Here is a 19,718-nt window from a genome sequence, read left to right as displayed (position 1 = left end):
TCTGCCCTTGCAACGCTGCACGTTCCTGCGTGATGCAGGCGGAAATTGCGAATCGCAAAAGCTCAGGGCTGTTTCGGGGGCTAATTTGTGGAAAATTGCTGCTTAATATTTAATCAAGGTCTAAATGATGGACTTTTTGTACTGTAAATCAGGGAAGTCATGCGAAGTCTGAGTGAGTGTTAAGCATTAGGAGGGCCGTTCCCGCTTAACACATTAAACTTTAGCACGGACGCTCTTTCTCACTGACATGATTTGTGTCGGGGTGACATCATCTGACTGCCAATAAGTGGGAACTGGCACTGGAATCATCTCTTTAGCTCATATGCTAACTGCGCACCTCCGCCGGGGAGGGGGAGGGAGGGGGTATTAGGTGGTGAAGGGGAGAGCCGGTGCTAATAAAAGCCAGACAATGAAACAGAATGACACCCATTCGAGTTAAGAGCGAGAGCCGGCTGGAACTTGGCAGCCGCACGGCGTGGACCGCTTGCATGTTTGAAGAGGGCGATAAAAGGAGCTCTTATTGTGTGTAAAAGCTGCCAGGCTGGCACGGCGATAAATCAGCCGAGAGGAGCGAGACGCATCCTGGACTGCTGGTCAGCCCCCGGGAGAGAGTGCCTGTACATAACGCAGTGTTTAATCGATACAGGAACGCCCTCACTACCACTCTAACACTCATCCGCAGTTACTTCTACTCCCGCTCTCACATTTCTCTTTGGCCGGGATTCCTTACGTCTGTCTTCACTCTTGGCGCGATGACGTCAGGCTTCCGGGAGCCCCTCTGTTTGTTTGTTTGTTGGGATTTGTACTATAAGTAAAGCACGAGAAGTTGCGTCTATGGAAAACGCACGGAACATGAACGATCCCAGTTTATATTTTGCAGCTGAATTTCTATTATGTCGATCTAAACAATATAAAGCTATAAAGAGGATACGGGTGTCACAAGAGGCGATGTACATGATGCGATTCGAAAGCAGAGCCCTTCGTTACAATGACTGCTAATGAGAATCACTATTACAGGCATTGCATCTGCAAATGCAACACTTTGAGTATGAAATAAAGCTCGTCATGTTTTCGACGGACCCCACGAAGCACCTCTGAAAGTTTATCCTGGTTTAGAACACAGACATTTTAAATCCTGCGTAAACCGTGAGACAATAATAATAGAACAAATGCATCAGTAAAAGTCGATATATATCGGAGCTGCTGTTAGAGCTGAGAAATAAACGCGAACATTATGTAAATATTTCATGACTGAGACGTCGGGATGTGGGTTGGGACTCTCACCTCGACGGGGAACCTCCTGCCGTTGATGCTGTGCTCGGAGCCGTCTGAACCGTTGCTCTGGCCCCAGTGGAACTCCACCTTCTCAGCTTTAAAGCGACCCGGCAGTCCGGCACCTTGCACAAAGTAATCGTCCTTCAGCAGGATGGCGACTAAAAAAGAGATAAAATGAAGGCATTGATTTGTGCTGAAAGAAAGGAACGATGATGTTAATTAGAGAACAGGTATTACAGGAGGTGAGAACATTATCCAGGGTTGCTTTCTTCTGTTCTCTCTTACAAGAAATATCCTAATAAAGGATGCCTTCTGAAGAACGAGCTTAATAACGTGCTTATTTACATCATTTCATTTTCAAACAACTTGGAGGGGAAAAAAGTTTAGCCTTTCTTAAATCTTTCTACAAAATGGGCTCTTACTAAGTACAAAAAAAAGAAAAAATTAAAGAGTGAAAAAAGAAATAAAGGGAGAGTGTTTTAATTAAGCGGCAGGTCCCTGCTTTTCCCACCGTTCTGATTGAATTTTAAAATCGTTTCTACTTTACCCCACACACACACACACACACACACACACACACACACACACACACACACACACACATCGTGTGCGCTCTGCGGAAATGAGAGGCCCGGCTTTGCGCATCGCTGACACACGGAGAGACTCGATTAATACGACTGCGTACACCGAAGGTCAGCAAACTTCACGTCAAACTTCTTCACAGTTACGGAGAGACGAGAAATATTCCGAGCTTTGTGGGGCTTAAACAGAGATACGAGGCAAACAGAAGCCGCCGGCGGTGAGCAAACAGAGCGCTTTATGAGCTCTAGCCGCACTCTACTTTAATACGCAGATGAGAACGATTGAAACTTATCACGATCAAGAGGATAGAAAGAGAACATACTGAGAAACTCTGAAATCCGTGTTATAAAGATTCGTCTTTTCTCTCATTTGGTAATAAAAAACGGTTGTATTAAATGCAATGGAAGCTAAAACGGGCGCATTTTCTTTTATATAAACCCCAAATTCACACACGTAAATATTTAACTCGTTCTATTATTAAACGGCCCGCGCTAAAATAAACCGAACTAAAATACACAATGCTGAATTTCTCCATTTTAAGGTTCTACAAAAGTAGTGAGACTCCTGACTTTTACAGCAGTATGTTTTTCTTCTCCAAGTTGTTACCACAAAGTTGGAGGCAGACAATTGTACTGGACGTCTTTGGGTGCTGTAGCATGAAAACTGTTCCAGTATGACAATGCCCCTGTGCACAAAGCCAACTCCATAAAGATGTGGTTTACATGGTTTGGAATAGAAGATCTTGTGTGGTCTACTTTGGCGCTCTGAGTTCAACCCAATTGAACACCTCTGGGATGAATGTGAATGTTGACTGCACCCCAGGCCTCCTCACCTCACCTACATCAGAACCTGACTTTACTAACACCCTTGTAGCTGATTAAATCTTCACAAATCTCCACAAACACACTCCAAAATCTAGTGGAGGTTATTATAACAGCAAATGCGGACTAAATGTGGAATCTTATATCCACAAACTTCAGCGTCTGCCTCTGTGTTTTTTCAGCTCACAAGTGTGCACGAGGTAAGAAACATGAATAATAAAAGCGTTATCCTTCGAAATCTAGCCGAGGCAGATGAACACTTTTGAACACGTTTTGTTCGAAAATAAAAACGTGCTACTTTTACATTTAAAGTAAGTAAAAAAAAGACCTTCAGGTGTCTAGTCTGCTCAAATATCTCAGTCTTTTCAGGCAACGAAACGCACTTGGTGTGTGTTTGAAGCAAATTAGAGGCACCCCGGCTGCCACTGGAGTATCTTAGCGCTGTTGAGATCGAGGTTTGAGCTTCCAACCTTCTGGTCCACTAAGATGCTGCTCACTGCTGCCTCCCACACTTTTTAAAATTTATTTATTTATTCTTTAACCAGAGTAGTTCTGTCGTGTCATCTGGAGGTGCCGGGGTGTCAGTGTACACACACATACTTTCAGAGTCGGGCTGGGAAAAACCAACAGCGCTCCTTTTGTTTTATATTCAGTCGTGTTCGACTTCAACTAACGTGCGATAAAAAGTGTGGGAACATTTCTCTGTGGAAATGTTGTTACTCCGGGCTCCTGTTAGCCGACAGACTCAGAATGCTAAGCCTCGGGTTTAAAGCGAGGCTTCGGGAAGTAATCCTCTCTCTCTGACTGACAAATTTCCTCAATTCTCCAAGAGCTCATTAATTGTTCATTTAATTTAATATCACTTACATTGACACACACACACACACACACACACACACACACACACACACACACACTTTTTACACATGACAATGTCAATTTCTGCATTTATTAACTTTTTATTCTTTTTCATGCAGGTGTTGTCTGGTGTGGACCAAATCCAGTTCTCCAGCTGAAAATACACTCAGGTGAATGTTATAAATAGCTGAGCGTATCTCCATTATTCATAAGAGAACCAGGTCATTTATCTTACTCTGCATAGATTATGTTGAGGAGCCGAACAAAGGAGCGGTAAAGTGTGTGTGTAAGCGGAGTGTAATGATCCGTGGCCGTATTCTGGACAGAGAGTCAGATGTTGATAAAGTTGTAAGGTTGGTGTGTGTTGGTTAAAAAAAGACAGGCGTCAGCAATGGTAAGCACCTGAACACACACACACACACACACACACACACACACACACACACACACACACACACACACACATACACACACACACACACACACACACACACACACACACACACACACCTGTGGCCGTCATTCGCTTCATGTCTCCGTGCTTCTGGATTAGTCACAGCTAGAGGATTAGAGAAAGAGAAATATAGAGATACACAAACACACACACACACACACACACACACACACACACACACACACACACACACACACACACACACACAACTTGCCAGTTTTGCCTGTGTTCTTCATTGATGTCTTGTTAGACGATTCCGCTTCAAAGCCATCCAGGATTAACTCCTGGTACTCCATAGAGACCCTGGTATCCTGGTCGGCTATATTGATCGGCGATTGGTTCCTCTCTTGGCACTCCGGATAAGCTGACGCCCATCCCGTCTCTGGTCCATACGCCCCTAAATAAGACGACAGACAGAAAATCAATCTCTTGTCAGATCTCACATCTCAAAAACTACTCAAAAAAAAATTTAATAAATAAAAAATCATCTTTGAGTGCTGCTTCAGAGTCAGTCAAAGAGGGAGACAAACTGGGAGGATTTTCATCTGTCGCTCCTCTGCCTCAAAGACCTACGAGGCTTGAAATATCTATCGATTAAGCCATCACTTCAAATTCGAGACAATTCAGTCAGAAACCTGTGCATGATAGTGTCTTTCTTTTTTTCTTTTTTTTTTTTACCGTTCACGTCAACCTGCCAACGTTTTGTGACAGTTCTATAATCCCGAGAGAGAGTAAAAAAAGAGAGCGAGGAGGAGAAAAAGAGAATGTGACATCTCTGGCATTGTATTTTGAAAACACTAAAGAGTGCTGGCTGAACGTTTTTCTATTCCGGTACTTTAAATACATAGCATAAAAAACACAACACACTGAGTTCTCACAGTGAGGCCTGTGATGTACATCAATCCATAAATCCATCTGTCCTGGGCTTGAAAATGTGACTGTTACAAAGCACTCTTTTCAGTCTTCCCTACTAAAAATATTAGAAATATACGCTGTATCAACAATTACACACACACACACACACACACACACACACACACACACACACACACACACACACACACACACACACACACACTGATCAGGCATAACATTATGAGTGGTGTAGTGAGAAACTCTTATCATCTCCGCAGCCCTTTTCGGTACAGAATGCAAACCTTTTTACGTGTGGAACATAGTTAAAATCAGAGTGGCTTCAGGAACGCATTAAGTGGCGTACAGCAAGTTTATTTATTCTCCGCCTCACACTTTGAGTGCATTTAAAAAAAATATTATTAGACTTGAAAACACACAACAATGTCAGGGTTATAAAAAAGAAACTAGAGTGAGCTCAGTGTCACTGTGGCTACTCGCTCCGTACTGGAAATACGATTTGTTTTGCGCACGCATAAACACGATAAAGTATCCATAGCGCTAGCGTTAGCTGTTACCCAGCAATTGGCGTGCGGCTAACGATAGCGCTATGGATTATTCAGAGTTTTAGGTAGAGCTTCAAGAATTTCTCTTAAGAGGAGAAAATCCTGATAATTTCGCATATTGAGGGAGTGAATGAACACATCTTTAGAAAATGTATATTGCATTAAATAGATTTATTTTTATAAAATGTTATAAAATATTAATATGGAAATGTGTTGACTAGTGAGGAGAGTGTGTTGAGAAGATGGAGGAAGTATTTTTAAAAGTTGATGAATGAGGAAAATGAGAGAGAGAGAGAAGGTTGGATGATGTGGAGATGGTGAAGCAGGAAGTGGATAGGATTAGTAAGGAGGAAGTAAGAGCAGGATGGGGAGTGAAAAGTCAGTTGTGGACCAGATGACATACCAGTAGAAGCTTGTTTAGGAGAGACGGCAGTGGAGTTTTTTTTTACCAAATTGTTCAACAAAATATGGTTGCAGGGAGAAGAGGTGGAGAAGGTGGAGGAGTTCAGGTACCTGGGGTCAACAGTGCAAAGTAATGAAGAGTGTGTTAGAGAAGTAAAGTGAAGAAAAGAGTGCAGGCAGGGTGGAGTGGGTGGAAAAGAGTGGCAGGAGTGATTTGTGATAGAAGAGTATCTGCAAGAGTGAAAGGGAAAGTTTATAGGACTGTGGTGAGACTTGTGATGTTGTATGGTTTAGAGACAGTGGCATTGAGTAAAAGACAGGAGGTGAAGCAGGAGGTAGCAGAGCTGAAGATGTTGAGGTTTTTGTTGGGAGTGACGATGATTGTGGACGGAGAGGACAGGATTAGAAATAAATTTATTAGAGGGACAGCGCATGTAGGACGTTTTGGAGACAAGGTGAGGGAGGCGAGATTGAGATGGTTTGGACATGTGCAGTTTAGGGACATGGGGTACATAATTAGAAGAATGCTGAGAATGGAGCCACCAGGAAGGAGGAAAAGAGGAAGACCAAGGAGGAGGTTTATGGATGTGGTGAGGGAAGTTGCAGGTAGTTGGGTTGAAAGAGGCAGATGTAGAGGACAGGGGGGTACGGAGACGGATGATCCGCTGTAGCGACCCCTAATGGGAGAAGCCGAAAGAAGAAGAAGAAGAAATATATATATATACTCTGCTCATGAAGTGTGTCTGTCATACAAATACTGTGTTTCTATAGAAACATATTAGACGAAGAACATTAATATAAACCTTGTGGCTGGAACAAGTGCCAGAGCTGCTTTTAGAAATAACCAGAAATCAGAATCAAGTCTTTATCAATGCTGGGGGAGGATTTAATAACTATATAAATTTGATGTGACTGCTTGTGGATGAAGAGATCAACAGGGTTAGGATAAGCCAAATAGTTTCTGGTCTGTGTGGAGAAAAAAAAAATTCAGCTTGAAAGCACATTACATCACACACACACACACGCACACACACAAAGGCCGTGACCTGACTTTGGAAACACCGGAGTCACCTTGACTTCGTACAAACACTCGGAGCGGCGAGTGAACCCCGGCGTGTAACCCGAACTCGCCCTGTTCGTCTGCCTCTCTCGAAAGTGCAAGCTTAATTGAAAGCAATCCTCAGCTCTCTAGCCTTTAAGATGAATTTGTCTGCAATTACCCGAGCCTCCCGCGCATCCGGGCCAAGCCCTAATGCCGCCTTCTTCGAATTAGGAGCCGTCTCTCGTCTCCTTTCGGCCCGGATATAGCCATGGGCGTATTGATCGGAAGGGTCCGGGTTAGATCCGGAGAGACTGGGAGCACTGAACCGAGGCAGGCCGAGTGTGTAATGAATGCACAGAGGAGCCGCGTGCTAAGAGATCGCTCCCTGCGTTAATGCTCCTGTAACACGGTTAGCGAAAGTGCAAACCCAAACCCAATCCGGCCCACAATACAAAGACAGAAAGAGCAAGAGAGAAAGAGAGATAGAGAGGGAAAGGATGGAGAGCGCTCTGGAGACGAGACGGACTTAATGGGAGAGACATAAGCCATCAGTTGTCCCATGAGAAAGTTAGTTCTCTCTCTCTCTCTCTCTCTCTCTCTCTCTCTCTCTCTCTCTCTGATCCGATCTGAAAGAATAGGAGCAGGGCACATCTCAAAAGCAGTGGCATTTTACTCAACGTCTCATCTAACATTTCCACTCGCAGGGCCCTCGGAGAGATTCACGAACATGCAGCAGCAGGGAGGAACTGAACTTTGCAGATGTAACGCTGCAACACAGAGCCCGAATAATGTGTCAGGGAATACAGCATTGTTTACAGACCCACTTTAGAATAAGTGTTTCTCCCGGCTCTCTAAACTTTCCCGCACAAGTATGTTGTGGAGGCACAGTTACAGATGGATTACAGGGAGATACATGATACACTATGTAGACAAATAAACCGTTGTGGACACCTGAGCATAACATCGGCGTGCGTGTGAACATCTCAATCCACAGTCGGTCCCCATTTTGCTGTTATAATGATCTACGTTCTTCTGGGAAGATGTTCTACTAAATTTTCCACTAATTTCTAATAAATGTTCTACTAATGTAGGTGACGAGAGGAGGCCTGGGGTGCAGTCAGCGTTCCAATTCATCTCAAAGGGAATTTATTAGGGCTAGTCAGAGCTTTCAAGATCTTCCACTTCAACCCATGTAAAGCATATCTTCATGAAGCTTTCACCACAAAGAATTAGGTATTAGTGAAGGCTATCTTCATGGAGCTTACTCATGGGACCACTGTCATTCTGGAACAGGGAAAATGTCATTCCACCATATTCAAAAAACGCCTGTGTGCCTCCAACTTTGTGGTAACAGATTTGGGGAAGAAACTTAAATGGCTGGAAAATGTTTAGTTGTCCCAATACTTTTGTCCATACAGTGTATAATGATTCCTAAGCAACGACTGATGTTAATGCTTATATATATTTTCTTAAGTGAAACCTTAACCTTTGTGTTGTTGTCAATATGCCAGAAAATAGTATTTCTCCATTTTGCTTAATGCAAGTGCCAAGATTCCAAAAAAAAAAAAAAAAAAGTTCAATGCAAGCGTCTCTTCACCAAACACAGAGAAAGTTTACTGCAGCACACTGGCAATCATTTAAACTACAAAGCGAAACATGGCAGAGAAAACAAGACCTCCTGACTTCTCATCTTCACTCCTGTATTCTTACAGCATCACAGAAACCTTTACCTCCTGCTGAAGAAAAAAAAACCCCCAAAAATCAGCAAGTCCAATCATGCCCTCACTTGAACGCGTGAGGATCGAAGGAGAAAAGTACTTTTGTAGCCGTCTGCTTGTTTTTTGTGTATCCTGCACGGCCGGCTCGGTGCAAATCTCTCGAGAGCTTGTGTTTTTTACCACAGCAAATATTAACAGTGCAAATGCGGAACACCTTTGCGGCGCGCTTGTGCCTGAGGGATAATCTGCTTCTCTCTCAATTAGCGGCATTCTCTCTGCTGCACACATGCTGCTGACCCTGAAGCTGCCCCCAATCGACAGGAAAAGAGGGAGAGGCCATGGTGCAATTTGCAACAACAGCAAGCAGCTGCTCGTGTGAAAAGCTTCTCGACGGAAGACGTGCGGGCCAAGGCGGATATGTGCACGCAGTACAGGAGTTTTGGAAAAGAAAAGGACACGAAAGGAAGGAGGAATGAATGGATTTTGTGGGGTGGGGTAAGCTGTCAAGCTGCGCTATAAACCTTTAGCGTTATTATCATCATTTTGATTTATCGTTGTCATTGTTGCTGCTACATTTAAGGCACACGTGCTACACGTTCCTTCCTGTTTCTTCTTTCCTGGTTGAAAAGTTATAAAGTGTAATTCTGCATCGCTTTCGGGATTTTCGTGATCAACGTGTACTTTCCATATTTAGTCCCAGCCTCCTGTTCTTGCTAATGCTCTTGCTTGCTATGTTGTTTCACGTCTAAAACACTGAAGCGGCAGTGCAGCTGGTTTAAAATACCCATAATCCACCATGCTCCCGAAAGGTAACGTCTCGTCTCGTCTTTATTCCAATTCCGTAGTCTTGAGCAGTCTCCAGGGTTGACCCTCTGCATCTGGTTTTATACCCCTGTGTCTAGTCCCTGTCTGGAATTTTTGTATAACAAGAAAACAACAAGGAACAAGAAAACCTCCAGTTTCAATATTAAATTCAATTCCGTAATTTCCAGACTATTAAACGCACCCATATATAAGCTGCACACACTGAATTTGACAAAGATTTTTATTTTGAACATAAATAAGCAGCACCTGTCTATAAGCCGCAGGTGTCTAAATTGAAACTAATGAACTTTACACAGGCTTTAATGAAAGACAGTGTCTGTTACACGGTGTAACGGGTGAAATATGTTGTGGCTCCTTTAGGAGCAGAGCGGCATTTTGGGAATAGACTGCCACCGCATATTCCGGTGTTACTGCATGTGTGCAAGACCGAGGAATATGTCCTTATTATTTTCTGATGCTCATTTCTAAGTTTCTTTGACTAACCTGTAACGCTGTTGCCAAGAAAAATAGAAAAGCACGAGTTTTGGAAACCTGTCTGTGCTTATATTATTTCTGTTGCAAATGGAGTTAGCGAGCTCTCCCTTCACCCAGACTCAACGCGTTACAACGGCTTGTATCTAAACAGTAGCCGACCAAGAAAGTCATTGTTCACTGTCTTCCTCCTTTCTTTCACAACAGTTTTTCTTTTGTCATCGTCGTGCGTTTAAAAATCACCATCGGTGGAAGTTTTTCTCCAGATGCCGTGCAGCTCAGAAGACAGGTGAAGTGCGTCTTTTTTGTTTCAGAAATTTCATTGGTCTAATGTTATGTCACTCAGTTTAATATATAAGCCGCTTCGTTGTTTAAGCCGTGGGGTTGAAAACGTGGGGAAAAAGTAGCGGCTTATAGTCCGGAAAATACGGTACTTTCTTTAAAATTCGACAAACGATACCCCGTAATGACAACGTGAAAGAAGTTCGAAAACGTTGTCATAATGGGGTATTGTTTGTCGAAATTTAATCGATTGTTTGTCGAAATTTAATCGATTAAGGAATAGAACTGTAGCATACGAAAATGTGGAATAAGTAAAGAGCTGTCAATATTTACGGATGCACTTTAAATTCCTACTACATCAGTTACTTTCGATATTGGAAACGACCATTTTGTCAGATTTTTTCTAGTCAAAACACCTGCCTTTGTTCTCAACATAAAAAAATCGATGGATAAAATTTATAAAACTTTTTTTTTCTTTTGTGTCCTGAAAACCTGCATGCTATAATGATAAGAACAATTTAAAAATAATAATATTAATGACCTTTTTTTCAAATCAATACAATTTTCTACTGTATTCAACGTGTCCGTTTTATCATCTCACTCTTATAATCTATTGCACACTTTTCTGGCCACAAGCTTCAGAATGTTCAGAATTGTCTGTAAGCTCTATTATGCATGCGCTCTCATATACTATACACCAGTTTTCAAACAAAAAACACTGCCACTATAAGCTTTTATGAAATCACTGGAGTCGGAAGGAGAAAAAAATAAATAAAATCACAGTATCGTCTCTTTAAAAGTTTCTATAAACTGTTTTTTTTTTTTGTGCAGAAGTTGGTTGCAAGTGGAAAACGTGATTCACCGTTTGCACTGTCTGGGCTCTTTCTGTGAAAGTAGCTGATTCTTGGCCGTGCCGAGTATCTGAAAGTGCCAGACTCTGTGCTAGTGCTTTGGCTCGTGATGCTACCGTTTTCATGACTTGGATTTAACGTCAAATACTGTAGAGTAGAAGGGCAAACAAGAGTTCCTTCAACAGTGACTCTGAGAATCTCAGATCAAAGTCTATTTTCTTTCTTGGGCTGAACAAAATGTAGAGAGAGAAATGGCATATTGGATAAACGCACAGAATTATCAGGATTTCCTCAATCTGCAGCTCAGACTGGAAGCCTGTATTTCCTTTTCCTTATCTTGCAACCTCTTGCAAGCGATACGCTGCAGCCTCACAGGCAGTGACGGTACACTTTAAAAGAAGTGGCACTGTTTGCAAAACAGTTTGGCAGAGATGTAGGGAGACTCCTGTTTGCCTGTGCCTGCTTTAGCACCGACACTGAACTGTCACTTGATCCAGAGAGAAAACGTGAGAAAGAGAGAGAGAGAGAGAGAGAGAAAGAGAGAGAGAGAGAGAGAGAGAGAGAGAGAGAGAGAGAGAGAGAGAGAGAGAGAGAGAGAGAGAGAGAGAGATCAAGTGAGTGTTAGCAGCAGGTGCATTCCTGGGTAGCAGTGCACTCAGTGTTGGATATCTGCAGGATTTATTGCAGCTCCATCCATTAGTCCTCTGGCACTGGGTCCACTGACAGAATGAAGCTTTTGTAGCTGCTCCCTTCAAGCAGCAAAAAAAAAGGCCTTAATCTGATGAACACACTGATCCAGTGCACACACAGGGAGAGACAGAGAGAGAGAGAGAGAGAGAGAGAGAGAGAGAGAGAGAGAGAGAGAGAGAGAAAGACTGTATTTACTATAAAGAGAGAGAGTACATGGTGTGATAGCCGGAAGGAAAAGAAATGCTTACATGCAGAAACAGTGTACAGTTAAGTAGGATATTTGTAGCCATCAATCAGGCAGTAAGGGCTTACTCTTCACTTTATTAGGAACAGATGCTGGGCTAGACGTGTGCCTTGGGACACAGTTGCCCATGTGAGCCATTTATTTCTATCTGGACAAAACAAGAGGGCGATTTAAAAATCATCACTGCATGACAAGAGGAAGAAAATATATAGAGAGCTGTGTGACCGTTACTCAGTATTCATCCAGCAATAGCTAAAAAATAGATTTTATTTCTGCTTCTGTACACATCCAAACGCTGCCCGAAACAAAACGTCCAGTCTTTTACCTTCTCCTAGTATTAATAGTATACTAACTTTAGGTACATTTTATTCACCTGACACAAGAAATTGGTTTATATTTAGGGACCCAGTGTTGGTTACCAATAGAGTGAGAATAGGGGAAGTAAGTAGTTAGCAGAGCATTTCCAACACTAGAAATATACGGAAATACAGTTTACAAAAAAAACAACGTGAGCAGATGTAGCAGTAATAAAAAAAAAAAAGGCATTCTGCCGAATTTCCAAGCCAAATCATCTCGCTCATATGAAGCATCGTTCTCAGCACTAAAATAAAGAGAGGAATTTAACGAGGAAAAAAAAAGGCAGTTGCACGAAATCATCAAACTGGGCAAATGAGAGGTGTTGGGTGTTCGAGGCAGAACATTTCACTCCAAAATATGATGCCTATTACTCGCACGAGACTGAAAAAAAGAAAAGAAAAGAAAAGAAAAAAAAAAAAAACCCTCGCTACTACTGTTCGTGCAGTTTTATATAAGTGGTGCTTCGCCTGAAATACCAGCCCCACTTACTCTGATTACATCAATAATTCAACCTAATGACTCAAGCAGCCTACGCGGCCACGCTGGCGATGGGATCAAAGACACCGAGGCAGACGCATGCTGAGAGACAGAGGTTTACGAGCCCATCACCGTCATCGCCAAGGACACGAGCAGCGTGATGCCCATTACGCACATGAAAAACAATGTGACCGAAAATATTCCAAAATCGAGCGGCGGGAGCGGAGCGAGGATCCAGTGACTGGCACCATTTCAAATCATTTCAAAGCAGCATGAAGCTAGCTATCTATGTATCTATCTATGTATCTATCTATGTATCTATGTATCTATGTATCTATCTATCTATCTATCTATCTATCTATCTATCTATCTATCTATCTATCTATCTATCTATCTATCTATCTAGAGTTAGGCTTACTTCTGTTTACTAAAACAGAAATGGTACATTACCTCAGTGTTTAAGGCACTGGGTTACTGATCGGAAGGTCAAGGTTTCATGCCCTGGCTTTGCCAGACCTCCGCTGTGGGGTCCTGGGGCGCTGTATCATGGCTGATTCTGAGCTCTGAACCCTTTACTATAAAGCACCTTTCTTTCTTTACAGATCTAAATGAATATTAGAGGTCCACCGATTTGCTGATAACCGATTAATCAACATTCCATGTAAACTACTACTGAACCTTATTACAAAATTTTAATAAAAAACAAAACATTTTCTAAATGTGAATAAGTTCATGAATGAACGTAATTCGAATCAGAACGCATTACGCAATTAGTAAATAATAAATAATAAATGTTTTGGGGTGTTATTGACTTGCCTCTAAAGGCCGCTCTGGTAATGACAGTGGACCGGAATCTGGAAAAGCTAACTGTATGGATTTTTGCTGATAGCCGACATTTTCAGCAATCAAGTATCGCTGCTAATTAATCACTCGACTTCTAATCAATATAGGTTTAGAGTAGACAGAGTCAAAAAAGATGAAAATTGTCTAAATATATATATAATGCATATATATATAATATATACAAGGGCTGCAACTAACTGATCCGCATTGGTGTACAAATGCATAAGCATTCGCTTCAAACCAGAACTGTAAAAAAAATGTGATCGGTCACCGCTGCTGTCATTTGCTGCTTTTACATTTAGTGTTTGTTCGCACCGTTTGAACTGAATCCATCACGATGTCGAGAGCGAGCTGATTGCACAAAATGATGCTCGGGAGAGAACAGATCTGGTTACAAACAGTTTACGCAATAGCCATTCCTTAAAATATACCGGTTTCACACGATGAGGATAAACAGTTTTGCTTATTGTGCCGATGTTTCGTCTTCATCCGTGTGTTTATTTTCTGCTGCTGGTTGACCCTGTACTCTTCTCCATTTCGCAAGCGGCTGTGTTATCTTACCGTCACGCTAACGTAAGATGAGCAGCTCGACTAATCAATAACAACATTCAATGAAAACAAATATATCGTTTATTATTCTGAAGGTGTTGATTAATTTCTCTGTAATATTCAAATACGTCATTATTTCTATACAATATACACAACCATGACTCTCGGGTGTCACAAAAACGTAGAAATATAGAGAACCGCTCATATTTAGTATCTGATTTGGTTGTCAACACACATTAAATATTTCTTACACACAGTAATGGTATACAATTTATTTATTTGTTTGCCAATTTATGCAGACTTTCTGCAGCTAAATAAAACCTCCAAAAAATTGTATTTACATAGAATATTGAGCCTTCAATGGTTAGTTATTTATAAATAAATGTTTTATGCGTTTCGATATTACTTGTGAAATGTTTCTTCATTGTATTTCCATTGGCTTGTATAATGTTATCATTCGATATAATGGATTTCTAAAACAAATCTGTTTATCCATGGCTTTGTATGAAAGCTTCTGCCATAGAAAACAATGTAACTGTAAGAAAGGAAGAAAAAAAAAGAATAAGAGGAATATCAGCACTTTTTGGAAAAAGGAAATTGAGCTAGAAACGGAAGTTTATTGTCCGAAAGGGCTGAAAGACCATATTCTGCTGACTCAAGCATCTTTTTACCAATATGTGTTCCGTGTAAAGTGAATCGAGATATCGGAAGACACGGACACCTGTTGCCTGGACACACATCATAAACTTCAGCTGATCCTTGATGGATGCTGAAAAGAGAAAACTCCATGTGTGGTCCTGCAGCTCTCGTCACCGCTCCACTCGTCCTCCCTTTAACCACCGTAGTTATGACGGGTGCTACACGGCGTTAGTGGTGTGTTGTCTAAGGCACTGGGGTGGGTGGGCTGGTGGGGTAAAAATAGCCCATCTCATGCGGTGTCTTCTGTGTTAATTAGAGGTGGCGTGTGCATGTGTGTATGTGTGTATGTGTGTGTGTGTGTGTGTGTGTGTGTGTGTGTGTGTGTTTCTCTGTGTCTGTGGGTACATGAGATGTGGGTTTGAACCCCCTTCAGAGTGAGCGTTGACAGAACTGGCTGAAGCAACACACACTGTCAGAGTACATTTCACAGCTGTCACACATCAGCTCATTCACTTACACACACACACACACACACACACACACACACACACACACACACACACACACACACACCCTCTCTCTCTCTCCTTCTGAAATAAAATATATAATTATGATAATGATGATGACGAAAAAGATGATAATGATGATGAAAACAGTCATAACGGTCAAATATTCCTATGATATTTAGTTCTCTCTTTCACACACACACACACACACACACACACACACACACACACACACACACACACACACACACACACTCTATCTCTATCATCTCGGCCCGTCACTCTCACACTGATACACCCTCTGCTCCACAGAGACTGATGCTTTCTGACCACCAGACAAGCATCAGTCCCTCCACTCCTCACACACACACACACACACACACACACACACACACACACATACACACACGCATGCACATGCACACATCTTTTCGTAACTCGCAGTGCCTCGGAGGAGCTACGGCAAACACGAAGAGCAAACTTTAAACAAATTAACAATTCCACAAGGTAACACTCCAAACTAATTATATAATCATTATTAATAACTGCAATCTTTTCACAGTTTTGCTGGTAAACAACTTCCACTTACAGAGAACAAAAAGGAAGACTTTAATGGTATGAAAAAAAATTAAAAAATAAATTAAAAAACACTCTCACACCCTTCTTACATTCTCCCTCTCTCATCCATCTCTCTCTCTATGATGGGGAGAGGACTCATTAAGCTCATCTTCCAAATACACTTCTGCTTTCAGATAGCAGAAAGGCACCACTTATCTACTTAAACCTTATGTCAGCATTCAGCATCTCCGTGTGTGTGTGTGTGTGTGTGTGTGTGTGTGTGTGTGTGTGTGTGTGTGTGTGTGTGTGTGTTTGTTAAGCAGCACTTTTACCAATTATATACATATCCAAATAACTAACTGTGCATATTTGGTCACTTGAAAGCAGTTATTATGCAAAAGAGACCAAACTCAGGGTTCATACATTACACATACAACTGAATGTCAGGTCTGCTGCAACAAGGCATTGTCATGTTAATAGTTTTTTCTCTCCTCTGGATAATGTACACTATGTGGACAAAGAAATTGGGACACCTGATCTTTCCTGCCATATGTGGTTCTTCTTCAAAATGTTACCACAATGCTGTAAGCAGACTATTGTATAGAAAGTCTTTGGATGCGGTTGAAAATTTTCCATTTACTTGAATGGAAACCCAAACCTCTTGAGTGGCCTGTGAACGCTGACTGCACCCCAGGCCTCCTCACTTCACCTACATCAGTACCTGCCTTTACTAACACCCTTGTAGCTGATAAACACTCATGCCACTTCAAAATCTAGTGGAACAGCAATACGAGCAAACTGGGACTAAATGTGGCATGCAATGCTCAAAAAGCACATTATCCTTATGACCACAAACTTTTGGCAATATAGTGTTTATGTATACTCATTAGAACGTGCATGAGTCTGGGGGCACTGTATTGGTTTTGCAACATGTGTGTTTTGAGATGCCTTTCAGTTCAGAGTGGTTATCTGAGTTTCAACTGCCTGTTCAGTCTCGGATCGTCCTCATCGGACTGCATTGTATTTATTTATTTATTTTTACATAAAGACGTGCACATTTTATGTCTTATCCACAGTTTCTGAAACACCGGTAATCTGGCACCAATGACTATCACAATCAGTCCAATTTATTTCTTTCTGCATTTTAACGGGAAACATGAACTCTGTCTCTTCTGGGTAGCAACGTCTACTCAATGTGTACTATATGATCAACATTTTTGTGAACACCTCACCGCAATTGCTTTTTCAACATCCCATTCCACCTTTAGTCTCCATTTGCTGATATAATAGCCTTCTGAGTAGATGTTCTAGATTTTGGAGTGTGCTTAGGGGAATTTGTGGAGTCACAAGTGTGTTAGTAAAGTCAGGTACTGATGTAGGTGACGTGAGGAGATCTGAGGTGCAGTCAGTTTTCCAAGTCATCCCAAAGCAGGCCACTGAAGATCTTCCACTCTAACCAATGTGAAGCTAATCTCCATGGAGCTGGTTTTGTGCACTGTCATGCTAGAACAGGTTTGATTCTCCTAGTTTAAGTTTAATGCTACCGCACCCAAAGACATCCTGTACAAATGTTAAGTGGTAACAGTTTGGAGAAGAACTACATATGGCATCTTTTTTGGCTCAACTGCAAGTTCTCCCAGGTTGCTATTAATGGTGACATTCAATTCAGTGCATCATTCTATTTCTTCTTATTGAGTACGCATAATGATAGGATATTGATTCAAAAATTTTCTATAAAAAAATCGAATAAAATAAATAACTGACCCAACCTTATGAGCACCGGAGCCATCGTCATGATGTTGAGTTTCTCTTAGCATCAGGCTATACAGCATATTAATGCTACTCTAGCAGCCGTGCAAAAGATGGTCAGGCAAATTCATTCTAAGTAAATCCTTACAAATCTAAATATACTAATATCTGTCAAACCTTACGTGACCGCGCATATGACTGCATTCCATTTTTTCATTATTCGCTTCTGTCTTGGGTTTTCTCCTTTTGGGCGATAAATAAAAGATAATGAAAGCCCCTTGAGCGAAATAAGACGAAATCTAATTCTAGCAACACTTCAAAGAGGCTTAACCGAGTTATATAGGAAAAAAAACAAATGCAACAAAAACAAGCGGCGAATTAAAAAAAAATAAATAAAAAAAATGAACAAAAGAAAAAAAAAAGCAATAATAAATATCCAGAAAATCAGAGCCCTGTTGGCAAAACCTCATTTTCTATCTCCGAGGCACGTTTTTTCCTCCCACACCAGCAGCCACGGCCTGAAACGATGCGCTTGTTTTTACTGAAAATGATAACGATCTGATGGAATCTATCGGCTTGCTGTAGATAGCCATGATGTCTATGCGACGTGGGCATGGCTTGATGATAAGCTGCTGGACGGTGTAATGAAGATCCTTCGGGTGTCACCGAAGGTCGGTTAGCTCGACACCCGAGCCAATAAAGGTAGGATCGCGCTAATGAGATAATGGGAGCAGGTATTTGTTGTGGGTTTGGCGATAACCGACATGGCGACCCCGATTTCTTGTCGAAATTTATTTTTTTTTTTTTTGCAAATCTACTGGGTCTGGTAAATATCTTGAAATCAATCATATGGCACAGACTGAAGAGAATCAGCTCCTTACAAAACCATCCATCATCTCCAAACACAATTTAGATTTCCCACCTAATCAAAGTATTTTAATTAATCTTATCTGACTAACTAAGATGGATCACATGATGACTAATCTCAGTGACTGGGCCGCTTAGATGGACACACTTGGACGACACTGCATTACATGCTCCCCTTACTTTCTGAAGACCATAGTGAAAAAAAAGAAAAAGCAATTAACTGCACAATAAAGGACGGCCCAAAATACTTCCTGTCTCTCTCTCTCTCTCTCTCTCTCTCTATATATATATATATATATATATATATATATATATATATATATATATATATATATATATATGTATATACACACTTATAATGAATAAAGGGGTCATGAGGCAGCTCTCCAATTTCATGTGTGCGCTCGGATGTGTCATTTCTGACCCGATGTGGCCACTGGCAACTCCTGATTCCTGCTAATGTGCAGTTTTCGAATGGATAACACTCCACTGGAGTTAATTCTAGCCTGTGCGGGCGGAGCAGGCGGGGCTCTGCTGTAATCAGATAATGAATGCTACTCTACTCTCTGCTCGATTAACAGCCCTCAAAGCAATCAGCATCTCACGACATCTGCACTTAGTGTGTTTGGCCTTCTTAGCTAGAGGGAAGGTCCTACAATACCGAGATCAAGTGCGTGATAAACATCTCGGATGATTATTGCCCTCCATCTGTTACTGACCTTCGATAGAGAACATGTGCTGGTTATATGGTCAACTCATTTTGTTTATGGTGCATTAAGATGAGTCATGTGACTAAAGGTGGCAGCAGAATAATCACGAAAGCTTGGCTAGAGTCTGTAGCTTCTGGGACAAAACGGTAATAAACTTTAATCATTAATGGATTAACGCAGGAATTCAGAGCACCAATCCATGAATCCATAGTCATCATCATAAAATTGTCATATGGTCTGCAATTGATTTTAAAGATTAAAAAAAGAACATTAATAATGGCCATGGTTATTCTCTGTTCAACCACTGGGAACAAAATGAATTTACAGCTATTGACAAAATCAGATCAATCAATCAAAACAAAAATCATCAACCATCTTCCAACTTCCATCAACAATTTTTAGCCATTTCATGTTCTTTTGTGACACTGTATTTTCCCAAATAAGTCCAACAGAATAAAATTTATATAGTAAACACATCCGTGGTGTAATGTATTTGAGTAAATGGACCTCTTCATTGTGGAAAAAGTAAT

The 19,718-nt window shown here is 41.3% G+C and overlaps 1 protein-coding gene across 1 annotated transcript in view; it reads right to left on the bottom strand.

Annotated features, from left to right (window-relative positions):
- Positions 1-19,718, bottom strand: part of ptprga (protein tyrosine phosphatase receptor type Ga) — a 275,166-nt gene that overhangs the window by 97,426 nt on the left and 158,022 nt on the right. Inside the window, exons 3-4 of the mRNA XM_083533908.1 lie at positions 4,205-4,387; positions 1,285-1,433 (exon numbers count right to left, since the gene is read on the bottom strand). Of these exons, the coding sequence (XP_083390034.1) occupies positions 1,285-1,433; positions 4,205-4,387 (332 nt within the window). The remainder of the gene's footprint in view (positions 1-1,284; positions 1,434-4,204; positions 4,388-19,718) is intronic.

This window comes from Silurus aristotelis (genome assembly GCF_946808225.1).
Source record: "Silurus aristotelis genome assembly, chromosome: 28".
NCBI lineage: Eukaryota > Metazoa > Chordata > Actinopteri > Siluriformes > Siluridae > Silurus > Silurus aristotelis.
Note: the sequence above shows the minus strand (reverse complement) of the source record. Positions and strands in the feature narration are given on the sequence as shown.